Source organism: Nyctereutes procyonoides, unplaced genomic scaffold (assembly GCF_905146905.1).
Source record: "Nyctereutes procyonoides isolate TBG_1078 unplaced genomic scaffold, NYPRO_anot_genome, whole genome shotgun sequence".
NCBI classification, from domain to species: Eukaryota; Metazoa; Chordata; class Mammalia; order Carnivora; family Canidae; genus Nyctereutes; species Nyctereutes procyonoides.
In genome coordinates, this window is record NW_026575151.1 from 4697268 (window position 1) to 4712891 (window position 15624).

Consider the following 15624-nt stretch of genomic DNA (forward strand, 5'->3'; position numbering starts at 1 on the left):
GCTGTATCACTCTGAGTGAGCTTCTTAATTCATCTGAAGGTAATCTGAAACATGTAGAGACTTCATATTAAAAGGTGTGCTTCATGTGGAGAGGACTGTAACCTTTTTTACTAAGAATGCCCTGGTGGCATGGATTTCTTTAACTTTAGCATGCTCTGGATCTTCAACTTGCTGTGGCAAATATCTTACAATCCCTGGTGCATACAGAAAGAAACCAGCAGGTCATGTGTGAAGCTGGTCTTCATGCACGGCTGCTGCAGCGGTGCAGTGCTGCCCTGGCTGACGAGGACCACTCATTGCACCCACCTCTCCAGCGGATGTTTGAGCGATTAGCCTCTCAGGCTCTGGAGCCCATGGTGCTGAGGTCAGTATGTTCTCTTTTTCACGGTTGAATAAGCCACAATTAGTAATGACAATTCCTGGAGTCTTTATATTCAGGAGTGCCTGCCTTAATAGACATATATTCAAGTATCTGTGGACAAAACCAAAATAACCAAAATGGGCAAAATGCTTGGCATGTCAGTCTTAGGTAAGTCTAGTTATTAGAAAACAGAGGATGTTTCTGCCCATTGGTTATTCCTTCTACTGGAATCCAGCAAACTCTCCTTTAAAAATAAAGTCATGTTATTATGTTTATATGACTTGCATCTACTTTATATTTAAGAACTTTTTATATGTAAAAACTCTTAAGAAATGATTTTAAATGTTTTTATTTTAAAATACTTAGAGATTTAGAGAAAGTTATAAAGGTAGACCAGAGATGTTCTGGTCCCCTTCACCACTTTCCTCCAGTGGTTACATCTTATGTAACTATAGTACACCATGGAAAGTAAGAAACTGACATTGCTACAATATATCCTTGTATTCTGTAGTTCTCTGGTATTTACCACATGTGTAGATTTATTTGCCCACGGCAGATCTCCCTAATGATGCTATTCCTTTATTGTCACATTCGCTCCCCTCAGCCCACACCATTCCTAACCTCTGGAAACCACTAATCTCTTTTCTATCTCTGTAATTTTGTTACTTTGAGAATGTTATATAAATGAAGTCATATAGTATGTGACCTTTAGAAATCAACTTTTTCAGTTACCATAATGTCTTGAAGATACATCCAAATTGTTATGTTTCAGTAGTAGTTTTTTATTGCTGAGTAGTATTCTATGGTATGAATGAATATACCTTGCACAGTTTAACCATTCATGAAATATATATATTTCTTATTATATGTATATTTAAATCTTAGTAATGCAAGAGAAGCAGTAATCTATTTTAGGAATAAACCCTTAAAAAAAAAAAAAGATTTGTTTGTTTATTTTAGAGAGATTGGGAGAGAGAGAGAATCTCCAGCAAACCCCTGTGAGCGCAGAGCCTGGCATAGGGCTCAATCCCAGAACTCTGAAATCGTGACCTGAGCTGAAACCATAAGTCGGCCACTTAACCAATTGAGCCAATCCAAGTGCTCCTGGGGTGAAACTATTTAAAAAAGTATTTTCCTTAAGGGACGGACATTTGGGTGGCTCAGTCACTTAAGTATCCAACTCCTGGTTTTGACTCTGGTCATGATCTCAGGGTTGTGAGATCAAGCCCTGCATTACGCTCCATGCTGGGTGTGGAGCTTACTTAAGATTACTTAAGATTCTCTCTTTCTCCACTCCCCCCTCTTTCCCTCTCAAAAAAATAAATATATGTATAGATTTTTAAAAAAAGATTTTATTTATTTATTCATGAGAGACAGAGAGAGAGAGAGAGAGGCAGAGACAGCAGAGGGAGAAGCAGGCTCCATGCAGGGAGCCTGACTTGGGACTCGATCCCAGGTCTCCAGGATCACACCCTGGGCCGAAGGTGGCGCTAAACTGTTGAGCCACCAGGGCTGCCCATATATATATATAGATAGATTTAATGTGTAGGTCAACTTGTCCATTACAAAAATATACTTACATATCCTCACTATCATATATGAGAAGCTCTCTTTGTAAGATAATTTTTTTTCTGCTGAAGTACTCCTTTTTAATATAGCTTTTAGTAATTTTCTTAAAATGGTTACAATTTATATTTTTTAACTGGCTCCAAATAATGATGTATTAAGAATAAACCATGTGACAAACATTAAACAGTATTGTATCAGTGTGTACTAGGCCTTGACAGTACCAAGATGAATGAGACCATCCCTCCTCACTTTGTCTATCATCTTATGGACATATTCAGGAACCTAAAATATTGGAAATGTCATGGAGATTTTCTCCTGATCGTTTTTGTTAATCAGCTGCCTTAAAAGTAGAGAGAATGAATGAGACAGAGGGACTATCTTGTACTTGATACTAGTATTTTATTGAATAACTTATACGGCCTAGTCAGGAAACACTAAGCAATGCAGATCAACCATTTGTGCGTGCTCAGTTTTCACTGTGAATGAATTTTCAGAACAAAAGAGCTCATGATGGTACAGATAGCTGAGTTGTTGATAAGCCATATACTATAAGGTTATAAACTCATAAATTGTACTTTACCTGAAAAACTGTCAAAGGATACCTAACTTAAAAAAATTTTTTTTTTCTGCTATAGGGAGTTGAAAATTCAGAGAAATATTCTTTTATTTTTTTTCCTTTTACCTGATGCCATAAATGACTGGATATGAAGGACTCCTACTTGTGTAACTCCAGTTTATTACATTTTTGTATATCACATTTCAAGGGAACATGCTCCTTGAATTTCATTTTTTAGCCCTTCACAATATTCTGTGCTATTTTCAGTGCTAGGTAATTCAAATATAAAATTAACATTGTATATCATTTTATAATAACTTTTTGAATGCTTTTTATTTTTAAGTAGTCTGTTGCAATTCATGAAACCCCATTTTTTGTGTTTTGTTTATGAATTCTGTAATGCTCTCAATCAAGGAATAACTGCTTTGTCTCCTCTTTAGGGAGTTTTTGCGTTTGGCAAGTCCATTAAATTGTGGTGCCTGGGACAAAAAACTGCTAAAACAATATAGGGTCCACAAACCAAGTTCACTGAGTTATGAGCCAGAGATGAGAAGTAAGTTAACCTTTGAAGTTCCCTTTTTTGGTTATTGTGTATATGAGAATCATGTAGGGGATGAATATGATTTCAAGAAGTTTCACTGTGAAGGAGAAGAAAGGAAAAGGGATTGTCGTTATTTAAATGAGGAAACAAAAAAAATGAGGAAACATAAAATTTGGTTGGCTGAAGAGGGGGCCAACTGGGGTGAGAAAGGAGTCACTGATGTAAGCAGGATCCAGAGGAGATGAGAATTACTATGTGCACAGGAGCACTTGGCTCGGAAAGGGCAATACCTCTTGCTCGGAGGCTACATAATTTCTTTGCCTTTCTCAAGTAGCCCTTGCAACGTGAACTGAGAGTGGTTCATTGGATTGTTAGCAGGCCATGGGTTTGCAGGACAGCGGCTACAGGAGGACACAGAGGACCAGAATTTAAAAATACTGATAAAAGTAGTTGAAGAGCTACACCAAGGCTGGCTAGCGAGAGAAGTGAAACCAAGCAGCTGCTGCTAGGCCGTGAGAAAAGGGATAGGTCACTGGCCTGGAGAATAGCATCTAGGCCAGAAAGCAAATGTAGTGTGAGAAAATGAATGAGAGGGATACCTGCGTGGCGCAGCGGTTTGGCGCCTGCCTTTGGCCCAGGGCGCGATCCTGGAGACCTGGGATCGAATCCCACATCGGGCTCCCAGTGCATGGAGCCTGCTTCTCCCTCTGCCTGTGTCTCTGCCTCTCTCTCTCTCTGTGACTATCATAAATAAAAAAAAAAAAAAAAAAAAAAAACTAAAAAAAAAAAGAAAAAAAGAAAACGAATGAGAGAACTAGAGGGTTGAGAGGGCAGGGAGAAGGGAGCACAAATAATGCAATAAAAATTGGAGCAGTGAAACACGTGACAGAAAGGACCATGACCAAATTATGGCTCTGGAGTGAAAGATGGTCCTAGAGCTAGAAGTGAGGTGTTAGATGGGTTATACCTGTGGGCCTCGATGTCTCCCAGTATACTGGCAACAACCAGGCCAGAGAAGACCGAGGATGATCTGCCAGTAGTCATGGAGGGCACTTTTGTACAGAGGTGTGCGGTAGGTTGCTGAGAGGAACCCCGAAAAGGAGAAGTTTTTGCATCAAGCTGCTGGCATGATGCCTGGCAACTGGCAGAGCACAGGCACTGCCTCCCAGTCTGGCAGGGACCACTAAGAGGCAACAGAGTCCATCAAAGCCACGGAAAAGCATGTCCTCAGTAGAGAGCTGCATTGCGCTGAACTTCTCCCAGTGCCAATTCTGTAGTTTTGTTGGGGTTCTGTTCTTTACCATTTGTTGTGTAGAATTGTGAACCATAGTGATAGGCATTTGTTTAGGTGGATTGAAGTAACCATTACTAGCAAAGCAAGAAAGAATTAAACTTAGAAAAGTAGAACAACTTCCCTGAAAGGTTGTAGTGATCATTTCATTCATCCCCTTGTTCTTTCAGGTGAGAATCCAGAAGGTTAAGCAACCTACCACTGTTATTTCAGTCTAAATTTTTTCTCCTGTGAATTATCATCAGTGATTAGTGAATACTGTGTTTTGGAAACTAAGATCTTTAGAGTTTTAGCACGGTATACTGGAAAACAAATTATTGCAGTTTTCCATATCTGTCAATATATATATATATATATATATTTTTTGTTATTGTTTTAGTACTTAACTCAATTCTTTAGAATTGGATTCTGATTTCCTTTGCAAAGAGCAGAAACAAAACAGTTCCTTTCTCTAAGAGAATATTGAGATTTTTTATGGTTGCCTGAATGCTTATTAGTACATTTAAGAGGGAAACCAGTTACATTTATGGAGTTTACCTTGAGAAGGAATATCTTCTCCATTCTTTACATTGGTAATGTATTCCTGAAAAACAACCAGTTTGTTTAAAATTTGTCTTTTTATTCTTGAAATTATTACCATTTACGTGCATATAGGAATTTTTTAATTCACATACTTTTGTGATTACATATTTAATTTTAATAATTGTAAGGGAAGAGTTAAAAGTAGGGAGAAAATGAGAGAGAAGCAGGATTTTGCTTTGTATCTGATTATTTTTATGATAAAGACAGCCTATTTTTTTCAATTGTAATCTTCTAGACTATTTTGCTTTCTTCTCGGAGATAAATAGTTTTGTGAAAAAAATATAATCTGGCTTTTAGAAACATCATTATCTGTAATTTATAATTAAATTACATTGTAACAGTGGCCTGGATAGTGGTTACTGGTGATTCTTATTTGTACTGTGTAGTTTCCAACATTTATGCAATGTGTTTATGACTTTAGTAATAAGTAAAAAAGGAAACACATGTTATTTAAGTTGAAAAATGAACATAAAGTACATTAAAACTGGATGATAGCTTTGGTGTTTAAAGATAAAATTATTATATATTGAAATTGAAGTATTTAAAAATAAGTCCACTTTGTAAAGTCATTATTTTAGAAATCTCCATGATATTTTTCCCAAGAGATTTCCTTTGACTTACAGGTAGTATGATCACATCTATGGAAGGTCTGGGTTCTGATAATGTTTTCAGCTTACATGAAGATAACCATTATCGGATAAGCAAGAGCCTGGTAAAATCTGCAGAAGGAAGTACTGTACCTCTAACTAGGGTGAAGTGTCTGGTCTCCATGACAACCCCACATGACATCAGACTTCATGGATCATCAGTTACTCCAGCTTTTGTTGAATTTGACACATCCCTTGAAGGGTTTGGGTAAGGAATTTATAAGGTAGCCAAGCCTTATTATACTATTTTATGCCTCCTACTTGCCTTTGACAAATAGATCTTTGGTTTTAAATATACTTAGTTAAAATATACTATATACTATGTATTCTCAAATGATTGAGTTCTTCGAACATATTATTTTAAGGTTTTTAGTATTTAATTTTAAATTATTTATTAGGTAAGTTGATATGTTATAGGACTCTGTAATCTAAGACCCATGGTCCACATTTTTTTTTTTTTGTAAATTTTATTTTTTGGCAACTAAAGTTGTATTTTAACACAGCCACACTCAATTGTGTATGTATTGTCTATGGCTGCTTTTGTGCTAGGATGGCAAAGTTGAGTAGTCAAGACAGAGACTCTGATCCGCAAAGCATAAAGTATTTATGGTTTGGCCCTTCCAGAAAATGCTTGCCACCTTTGAGTTAGTACAGTAGATTTATAGGTAATATGCAAATTAAAATTAAAGAGTGTTTGGGTTTACTCATCCTCCTTTCTTCCCCAATTACCTAGCTTAGAACCTTATACATTATAAATATGCAATGACTAGCACATCAAATGAGTAAATAATTTCAAGTGGCAGAAAATGCTATTGTAGCAGAAGCAACAATAAAGAATCTATAGAAAACCTCGAAGAATTTATAAAATCCTATGCCTCAAAACAGACACAAATGCTAATACTGTAGATCTAGGTCTATATTAGTTTTTTGTGGGATTCTTATACATCAGTCTAAAACTATAAATTGTATTTTAAGAACATTGTCATGGGTTATTATTAAATGATGGATTAAAACATATTACAGAATAGTCAGAACTAATCGGCACAGAGGAAAACAACACACTGGAAAGGGGCATCAGGGACCTTTTTCTGTGATGAAAGTGTTCCAGTGTCTTGAACAGGGTTATACATTGGTGCATTTTTCCATAATGCAACCTGTACTCTGAATTTAAAATTTTTTAAAAATAAAAATGATGCCACTGGAGATTTTTAAAATATATCTTTCAGCACTCTTTCATAATTACAAGAAAGGAGGGACCTTGTTAGGCAGCCAGGTTTGTTTCATGTTCTCTTTGTTCCAGTTGCCCTTAGATGAAGGCAGTTTATTTCAGTATGGTAAGTGTTTAGTGGTAAGAGAAGAAAACGGTTGATCTCTCATATGTACATTGTCTTTTCTCTAATAGCTGCTTGTTCCTGCCTAGTTTGGCCCCTCACAATGCTCCTACAAACAATGCCGTCACAACGGGTCTTACCGATGGGGCTGTGGTCAGTGGCATTGGTTCTGGTAAATATTAACTTTCTTTGCTCATGAGATTCCTTTTTTTAGTCGGTTATATTTTATTTAGAGTTTATTGCCTTCTTTATAAAATGTAAATATGAATCAACACAAACTCTTTCATTGTTACTTTTCTATTTTTAGGTGAAAGATTCTTCCCTCCTCCATCTGGCTTAAGCTACTCTAGCTGGTTCTGTATTGAACATTTTAGTTCTCCTCCAAATAACCACCCTGTCAGACTTCTTACTGTTGTGCGCCGAGCAAATTCTTCTGAGCAGCATTATGTGTGCCTTGCCATCGTTCTGTCAGCAAAAGACCGATCTCTGATTGTTTCCACCAAAGAGGAACTACTCCAAAACTATGGTTCGTATCAGTTTCTTTTTGCTTCTCGTGGTAATTGAAAGTATTAAACTTTATTATAATATTCATCTTTGTTATTCTGTATGTTGGTAAATTGAACACCAATAAAAATTAATTTATAAAAAAAAATAATAATATTCATCTTTAAGATCCAGCTGCTAATTTTTTTCCAATTTAAATTATCATAGGATAGAATAAGTTATATGGGGATCCCTGGGTGGCGCAGTGGTTTGGCGCCTGCCTTTGGCCCAGGGCACGATCCTGGAGACCTGGGATCGAGTCCCACGTCGGGCTCCCGGTGCATGGAGCCTGCTTCTCCCTCTGCCTGTGTCTCTGCCTCTCTCTCTCATGCTCTGTGTCTCTCATGAATAAATAAATAAAATCTTTAAAAAAAAAAAAAAAAGAATAAGTTATATGAAATGTTGAATATTGTTTACCAGTGAATTTTAAGGCACTTTCAAAAGAGACTTAGATAGAAAACAATGGATAGAGTTCTTAAAATAAGGATTCCTCTCTACTTGCCAAGAAATCACAGCTTTTGCTAGGAAAGCAGATTGCTTGTTTGATGTATTTTAGTAAGGATTTTCATTGGCTATGAATTCTGCTTAGTTAATGAATATTCATTGAGCACCTGCCTACCATATGTGCTACTCTGTGCTAGACACAATAGCATTTTAATTACTTTATCCATCACTTACCTTCAAGGCTTAATGCATAGCATTTAATAATCTAATTTTCTAATTCTTTCCAACATGCCAGAATGTTAAATTACTATCAGTAGAACTTATTCAAGGCATTCATGGAGATCTTCCTAAATGATGTGAATAGTATAAAATATAAGTCTCAGTTTACTGAATGTCCTTTGCTCTGAATATAAGTATTTGTAATATAAATACACCTTTTTTATCGTTTTCTAAATTTATCTTTAACCAAATAATGCCATGTATTGCTTCACATGTGATTGGTATTTGAATATTAATTTGAATGTTAGCTCAATTAGATTGTAAGGCCTCTTTTCCTAGTATTCTTTACAACTATCACAGAGTATGCATCAATATAGTATAACTGCTTTAAAATTCTTATTAGGACACTCTATTTAATCCTGGTGATGTTTTCCTCATAATCAGACCTATTTGCATTCTTTCATTTTCTTTTACCAAATCTCTGACCTCTCTTTTACAACTTCCTTCTTTCTTTTCCATCTTCCCCTTAAAATTAATATTCTCCCAGATTTCATCTTTAGTCTTTGTATTCAAACTTCTCTTCATAAGAAAAAAAAATCTTATCTTTGTTAGCTTTAGGTCTTTTTAATCCCAGGGATTCTGAAATTAAAAATTTTTTTATTTATCTGTGTCTCATGCTTTCTCTTCATATTTTAACTGCAAAGTAGACATCTTCATATGAATAGTCATTCTGTAAACAACTCAAAATATAATACTTTATAAAGCCTGCATCTCTATTTTCCTATCTTGGTAAATGACACCTCCTCCACCAGTTAGCCTAGCTATAAACCTCAAGTTACCACCCCTTTCATTAAGTCTCACTGAATTTTGCTTTCTTCGTAATTCTTCCCTTCCTCTTATGTCCACCATCATAGATATTACTCGGTTTGGTTTTTTTGTCACTGATCTGGACTTCCAAGATTTTAATTCTTTATTTTTGTCTTTGTCTAGACAAAAATAGAACTAGATGATTGCACATGCTATGTGATTTATTACTTTGGTAATCTGAGAAGCCCTGCCACCCAAACACTTAAAATGTTTTGTAGAAGTATGAATGAATGAATGAATGAATGAATGAATGAATGAATGAGAAGAAAAGGAAAATAAATATGGATGGCTTGAAAGGGAAATAATGAGCAAAGTGAATAATAATGGAGAATTTAGAAAAGGGATAGAGGTTAGTAGAAAAGTTAACGAATGGAACTAGTGATATTTCAGTAAACTAGGGAAATGTTTTCTAACTTTGCATCATTTTCTCAAAATTTAATTTACAAGACTACCATCATCTATATATCACTAGAAATTAAAGTAACAGATAACATTAGTTATAGATGATGTTACTACAAGAATCCATCCTCTGAACAGCTGTAGCCCATTAAGATGTGTAGGTAATTAAGAGTTGTCTGAAACCAGTTGGCTCACCAAGATATCCTGACATGCTGGATATGCTGGATATGGCTTAGTCTTAGCCTGAGTCAGAATATGAAATTCAGAAAAATTTTTAAGTGAAATCTACAATTCTGGTAAGATTCAGTCTAATAACAGGAAAGAAAAAGAGAAGAGTTCCTGGTTTTGAGCATACTTGTTATCTTTTCTTTCACATCCTTTGGTCCATACACTAGACTTTTCAAAACTGTTTGACTCTGCTTTTCCCCTGGTTTCTTCAATTCTGTTCCTATATTAGGTCACCAATTGATAAGATTGTGCCTTTCTTAACTCATGAATGGGTGTATATTCTGTATTGTCATTTTTAAAATATAATCTTGACATTTCAGTATACACTGATATTTTAGGATTCCAAAAATTAAAGTTAGTATTTTATCATGTACACATGATTGCATTTGGAATGGGCTTGTGGTTCTCTATCGTATTTTTTTATTTTATTTATAATTCTTTCTTCATATAAATTACACTTTTAACTTTTAGTGTATTTACTTGTGTGTGCTTATCCTGAAAAATGGTGGGTCTGCTTAAAGTTACATTGTTACAGACTAGTTCTTTTTGAAATTTTTTTTTTGGGGGGGTAGGTGGAGGAATGAATTTTTTAAAAAGATTTTTATTTATTCATGAGAGAGACAGAGGCATAAGAAGACGGAGAAACAGGCTCACCACAGGGTTGTCCCACCCCTTGGATGTTTAGGAAAATTAAATTAATTTTTAATTAGCTTAACACTAAGATTGAATTAATATTGACCCATTATTTCCTACCATGATCAGGCAATATACTGGGTAGCAGAGAGAAAATAGATGGGAGCCACGAAATGTTTGCAGAGTGTTAGGAAATTAATCAGAGTTGTCTGTTGAAGCAGGAAACTTGAATCAAAAAATACCTTTCCATGTAGCCATTATGGAAAATAGTATGAAGTTTCCTCAGAAACTTCCATATGATCCAGTAATTCCACTATTGGGTATTTATGAAAAACAAAACAAAAATATTAACCCAAAAAAATCTCTGCACCCCTATGTTTATAGCAGCATTACTTACAATAGGCAGGATATGGAAGCAACCCAAGTGTACATTAAGAGATGAATGGGGGATCCCTGGGTGGCGCAGCGGTTTGGCGCCTGCCTTTGGCCCAGGGCGCGATCCTGGAGACCCGGGATCGAGTCCCATGTCGGGCTCCCGGTGCATGGAGCCTGCTTCTCCCTCTGCCTGTGTCTCTGCCTTGTCTCTGCCTCTCTCTCTCTCTCTGTATGACTATCATAAAATAAATAATTAAAAAAAGTAAAAAAAAATATTTTTTTAAAAAAAAAGAGATGAATGGGTAGGGGTCCCTGGGTGGCGCAGCGGTTTGGCGCCTGACTTTGGCCCAGGGCGTGATCCTGGAGACCCGGGATTGAATCCCACGTCGGGCTCCCGGTACATGGAGCCTGCTTCCCCCTCTGCCTGCGTCTCTGCCTCTCTCTCTCTCTCTCTCTCTCTGACTATCATAAATAAATAAAAATTAAAAAAAAAAAAGAGAGATGAATGGGTAAAGAAGAGGTGGTGTATATACAATGGAATATTGCTCAGCCATAGAAAAGAATGAAATCTTGCCACTTGCAACAACATGGTTGGAGCTAGAGGGTGTTATGCTAAGTAAAATAAGTTAGAGAAAGACATATGCCATATGATTTCATGCATGTGGAATTTAAGAAACAAAGGAAGCAGAGGGGAAAAATGAGAGATAAACCAAGAAACAGACTCTTAACTATAGAGAACAAACTGATGGTCCCAGAGAAGGAGGGTTTGAAAGGCAGGGTAAAATAGGTGATAGGGATTAACAGTACACTTATCATGATGAGCACCAAGTAATGTACAGAATTACTGAATCACTATATTGTACACATGAAACTAATATAATAAACCTTTCCACTCCATAAATTACCTCCTTACTACCGGCTATCATAGGGCAGGGGTCAGGGCAGTGTAACTACAACCTGAGAGCAGATAGTTGGCTCATTGTGTCTTTGAGCAGAGAATATGGCAAGATTAAAATTTTTAGTTTTCCAACCAGTGCTGTAATGAAATACATGGCAAATAAGAATTTAAAAAGACCTTTTTAAGCAGACCATGACAGATAAAAATCAATTAGTCTCTTTTTCTCATCTCTTATAACTTTATTTTATTGTCTATTTTTTATTTCATCAACTCTTATAACTTTATTTGATAATAACTGTATCTTGAGCAGAAGAAAGCAAAAATACATTCCAGGTTTTACTTGTTGCTACAGGTAACATTGTTGAGTAAAGAGGGTATTTTTGTCTATACCAGTATTATATTATTTTAACAAAGTCAAGATCTAGGTATGAATAATTGTTAGAATGAAGATGTTGAGTTTTTTCTTTTTCCTCTTTATTTTAGTTGATGATTTTAGTGAAGAATCTTCTTTTTATGAGATTCTCCCGTGCTGTGCCCGCTTTCGATGTGGAGAACTTATAGTTGAGGGTCAGTGGCATCATTTAGTTTTGGTGATGAGCAAAGGCATGCTGAAAAACAGTACTGCAGCCCTCTATATTGATGGACAGCTTGTTAACACTGTGAAGGTAAGCACACTTGTGCTTGTAAGTCTTAATCTGCCTTACGAGATAGTTTAGGGGTAGATGTGTTTGTGTGTACGTGTTTGCAGGGGTATATCTGAAATTACTGTTTTAATTTCAGAGTGACCTTTATTACCCATTTGAACAATGTGTTTAAAAGTCATGTGGCTGGCTGATTCATATCACTTACTTAGAGAAGAAGAGAAAGAAGAGGTTACTGAGTACTAAAAAAGATTGTAAATATGTTAGCACTTGAGCCAGTTTGCTAAGTGATTTTTCATGAAAGAAAAACCAGGTGAAGGATGCCTAAATAACCTATGAGCAGTTTTGTCACTCTGTCATGTTATGCATTCCAGTAGACTATATTCCTTTGGAGCTGGAACTTTTTTATTCATCTTTGTTTTCAGATCATCCATTTAATAGCCCTGATAATAGTAGTTAGGTATTGCAATACTGTTCGCTGGGTGAATGAGTGTATAATATTACTCTAGATATAGGTATACTATACTATGATATTCAGAAGAGAGATAAGAGAATTGAAACAGTAAAGAATCAGAAGTTCCTTTTTTGTATCAGGATGAATGCTGCTAGTTACTTCTGACAGAACTCAGCTAGCAAGCTGTTAAAATGCTATAGGTATCTAAAATATAGTATCCATTTTTATAGCAATTATCTGTTGAAAGAAGCAAAGTTTATCCTTGTTTGTGAATTAAAGTTTAAAAAGCATTGAGATCGTTAGCTTCCTTGAATGTATTTTCTTCATTAATGATATTTTATTGTGACATTTGTATTTCAATAAGATAAACCCTAAAATCCACTCTGTGGGAATTGTATTGTTTCTTCTGTACACATGATTGCATTTGGAATGGGCTTGTGGATTCTCTAATAGGTTGCTCCTTTGTTATTTTTAATGTTATTTAAAATAAAAATATCCTCAGCTTCTAGAATTGAGAGGTAGATTTATTATCAATATATTTACATCGTCGTTATCACTGTGCCTGTGAGGAGTCAGCAGTCCCGTGAAACCAACTTTAGGCTGAGTGGTGGTCTTCATACTTAACTGTTAACATCACCAGAACTTTTCTGTAATATATGGAGTGATAGATGTAATCTGAAGTCGAGAACGTGTTACTGTAAAATATCCTTCGTACTATCGAGTGATAGAAGCTGCCTATACCATAAGAAACCACTTGACTTTATTTTCTCTTATGTTCTAATTATATAGTTACTACAAATGAATTGAATGATAATTTTGCACCTTGTCAGTAAACACTAGTGAAATTTCAAATCTGAGAATATATTTTACATTGAGATTATGTTTGTATTAATTACATAACAGACTGTTAAATTTTAGAACTTTTGTAGCACTTTACCCATTATTTAAAACACTTCTCATGAATAATTTATTGACACACTCAGATTGAAGGTGACATAATTTCAAGACTACTTGAATTCCATAGTTGGAAAGCTCTGTTTTTATTTCAACCCAAAAATTTCATAGAAGCAATGTTAATTTGATATGCAAACCAATCCCCATACAGTAATAGTATCCCTCTATTTGATTGTTTCCCTTTTTAGATAGTTTATCAGAGAGTTGGATAATAGCAAATTTCCATCTTCCAAATCAGGTTCCAGAATCTTGGTCTGCCCTTGTATTTCTCAACCCAACTATTTTGTGCATAAAGTTACATGACCTTGGAATAATGAAACTATATGCAGAAAGTGATTATTTTCCTGGTGAAAGTGGGAGATTTTGGTTTGTATCTCTTACATTTGCTTTCATTTTTTTTTTTTTTCTACAGCTGCATTATGTTCACAGTACTCCTGGAGGTTCAGGTTCTGCTAACCCACCTGTGGTCAGCACAGTCTATGCATATGTTGGCACTCCACCTGCCCAACGCCAAATTGCTTCATTGGTTTGGCGTCTTGGACCCACTCATTTTCTGGAAGAAGTTTTACCTCCTTCAAATGTTACTACCATTTATGAACTAGGACCAAATTATGTTGGAAGCTTTCAGGCCGTATGTATGCCATGTGAGTAACTTAATGTGTGAAGCTTAATGTGTGAAGCTGCCATGTAGGTACATGAATAAGTGCATATACACGTGTATATACAGGCTTGTATATAGGGTGTGGATAGGGTTATACATTGTTCTCTTATAAAAGAGACCTCTCCTTCACTTTTCTTCAATGTGATATTATTGATGATGATTCACTCTTCTTCCAGATGCTCTCCTCCACTGATTGTGCTATACTTTCCTGATTTTTGTTTTCATGCCTGATCACTAACTTTCTAGTTTCTCTTATTGGCTCCAAGATATGTTTGCTCTCTAAGAGTCAAACTATAACCTTTTTCTCTTTCTATAATTTTTCCTAAATAAGCATTTTATTTTAGTTTTAAAGATTTTAATTGTAAGAGAGAGGGAGAGATAGCAAGAGAGAGCACAAGTGGAGGGCAGAGAGAGGAGAAGCAGAGTCCCTGCTGAACAAAGAGCCTCACGTGGGGCTCCATCCCAGGACCTGAGATCATGACTGGAGCCAATCAGGCAAATGCTTAACTGACTGACTCACCCAGGTGCCCCATATATAAGCATTTTAAAGTGTTATCTACTCTGGTTAAAGAAAGGAAGGATGTTTCCAAAAAATACACACTCATAAATATTTTTCAGGTTAGACCAGTTAACATCAGATTTCCTTATCCCTTTACTCCTACAGTCTACTTCTTCTTATCCTTTCTTCCAAAAGAAATTTAGAGTCAAAGGAACTGATGTAGCAGTACTTTTTCCAAGTGATGTTCTCAGAAGAATTAGGACGAGTTTATTATAAATGATGATAATCCTGTGGCTAAGTTATTTGTCTTTCTCTTGTGTTCTTTTTGTTTTTTTTTTTTTTTTAAGACTTTATTTATTTGAGAAAGAGAGCACACACAGCATGACTGTATAGGGGGACTGAGGGAGAAGCAGACTTCCCACTGAACAGGAAGTGCAATGTGGGGCTGATCCGACCTGAGATCATGACGTGAGCTGAAGGTAGATGCTCAACCAACTGAGCCACCATAGCACCCCTCTTTCACTCATATTCTTGATTTAGAGAGATCTAATAAGAGCTAAGACTGAGCACTCAGCCTCTGCAATAAGTTAATACACGTGAAGGACAGAACTGTTCTGAGTTCTTCACACGTATTTGTTCATCTTTTTTTTTTTTTTAAGATTTTATTTTTTTATTTATGAGAAACACAGAGAGAGAAAGAGAGAGAGGCAGAGACATAGGCAGAGGGAGAGGCAGGCTCCCAGTAGGGAGCCTGATGGAGGACTCAATCCCAGGACCCAGGAATCACGACCTGAGCCAAAGACAGATGCTCAACCACTGAGCCACCCAGGTGCCCCTTGTTCATCTTTTCAAACATTGGTACTTACATACTGTTTTTATAATCCTCATTTTACAGATGGGGAAACTGAGGCACAGAAATGTGTAAGTCACA

The 15624-nt window shown here is 36.0% G+C and overlaps 1 protein-coding gene across 10 annotated transcripts in view; it reads left to right on the top strand.

Annotated features, from left to right (window-relative positions):
• Positions 1–15624, top strand: part of WDFY3 (WD repeat and FYVE domain containing 3) — a 267477-nt gene that overhangs the window by 145841 nt on the left and 106012 nt on the right. For all 10 annotated transcript variants that reach the window (XM_055312924.1, XM_055312929.1, XM_055312928.1 and 7 more), the window contains 7 exons: positions 150–364; positions 2927–3039; positions 5524–5755; positions 6950–7050; positions 7186–7404; positions 11968–12149; positions 13946–14177. In XM_055312924.1, the coding sequence (XP_055168899.1) occupies positions 150–364; positions 2927–3039; positions 5524–5755; positions 6950–7050; positions 7186–7404; positions 11968–12149; positions 13946–14177 (1294 nt within the window). The remainder of the gene's footprint in view (positions 1–149; positions 365–2926; positions 3040–5523; positions 5756–6949; positions 7051–7185; positions 7405–11967; positions 12150–13945; positions 14178–15624) is intronic.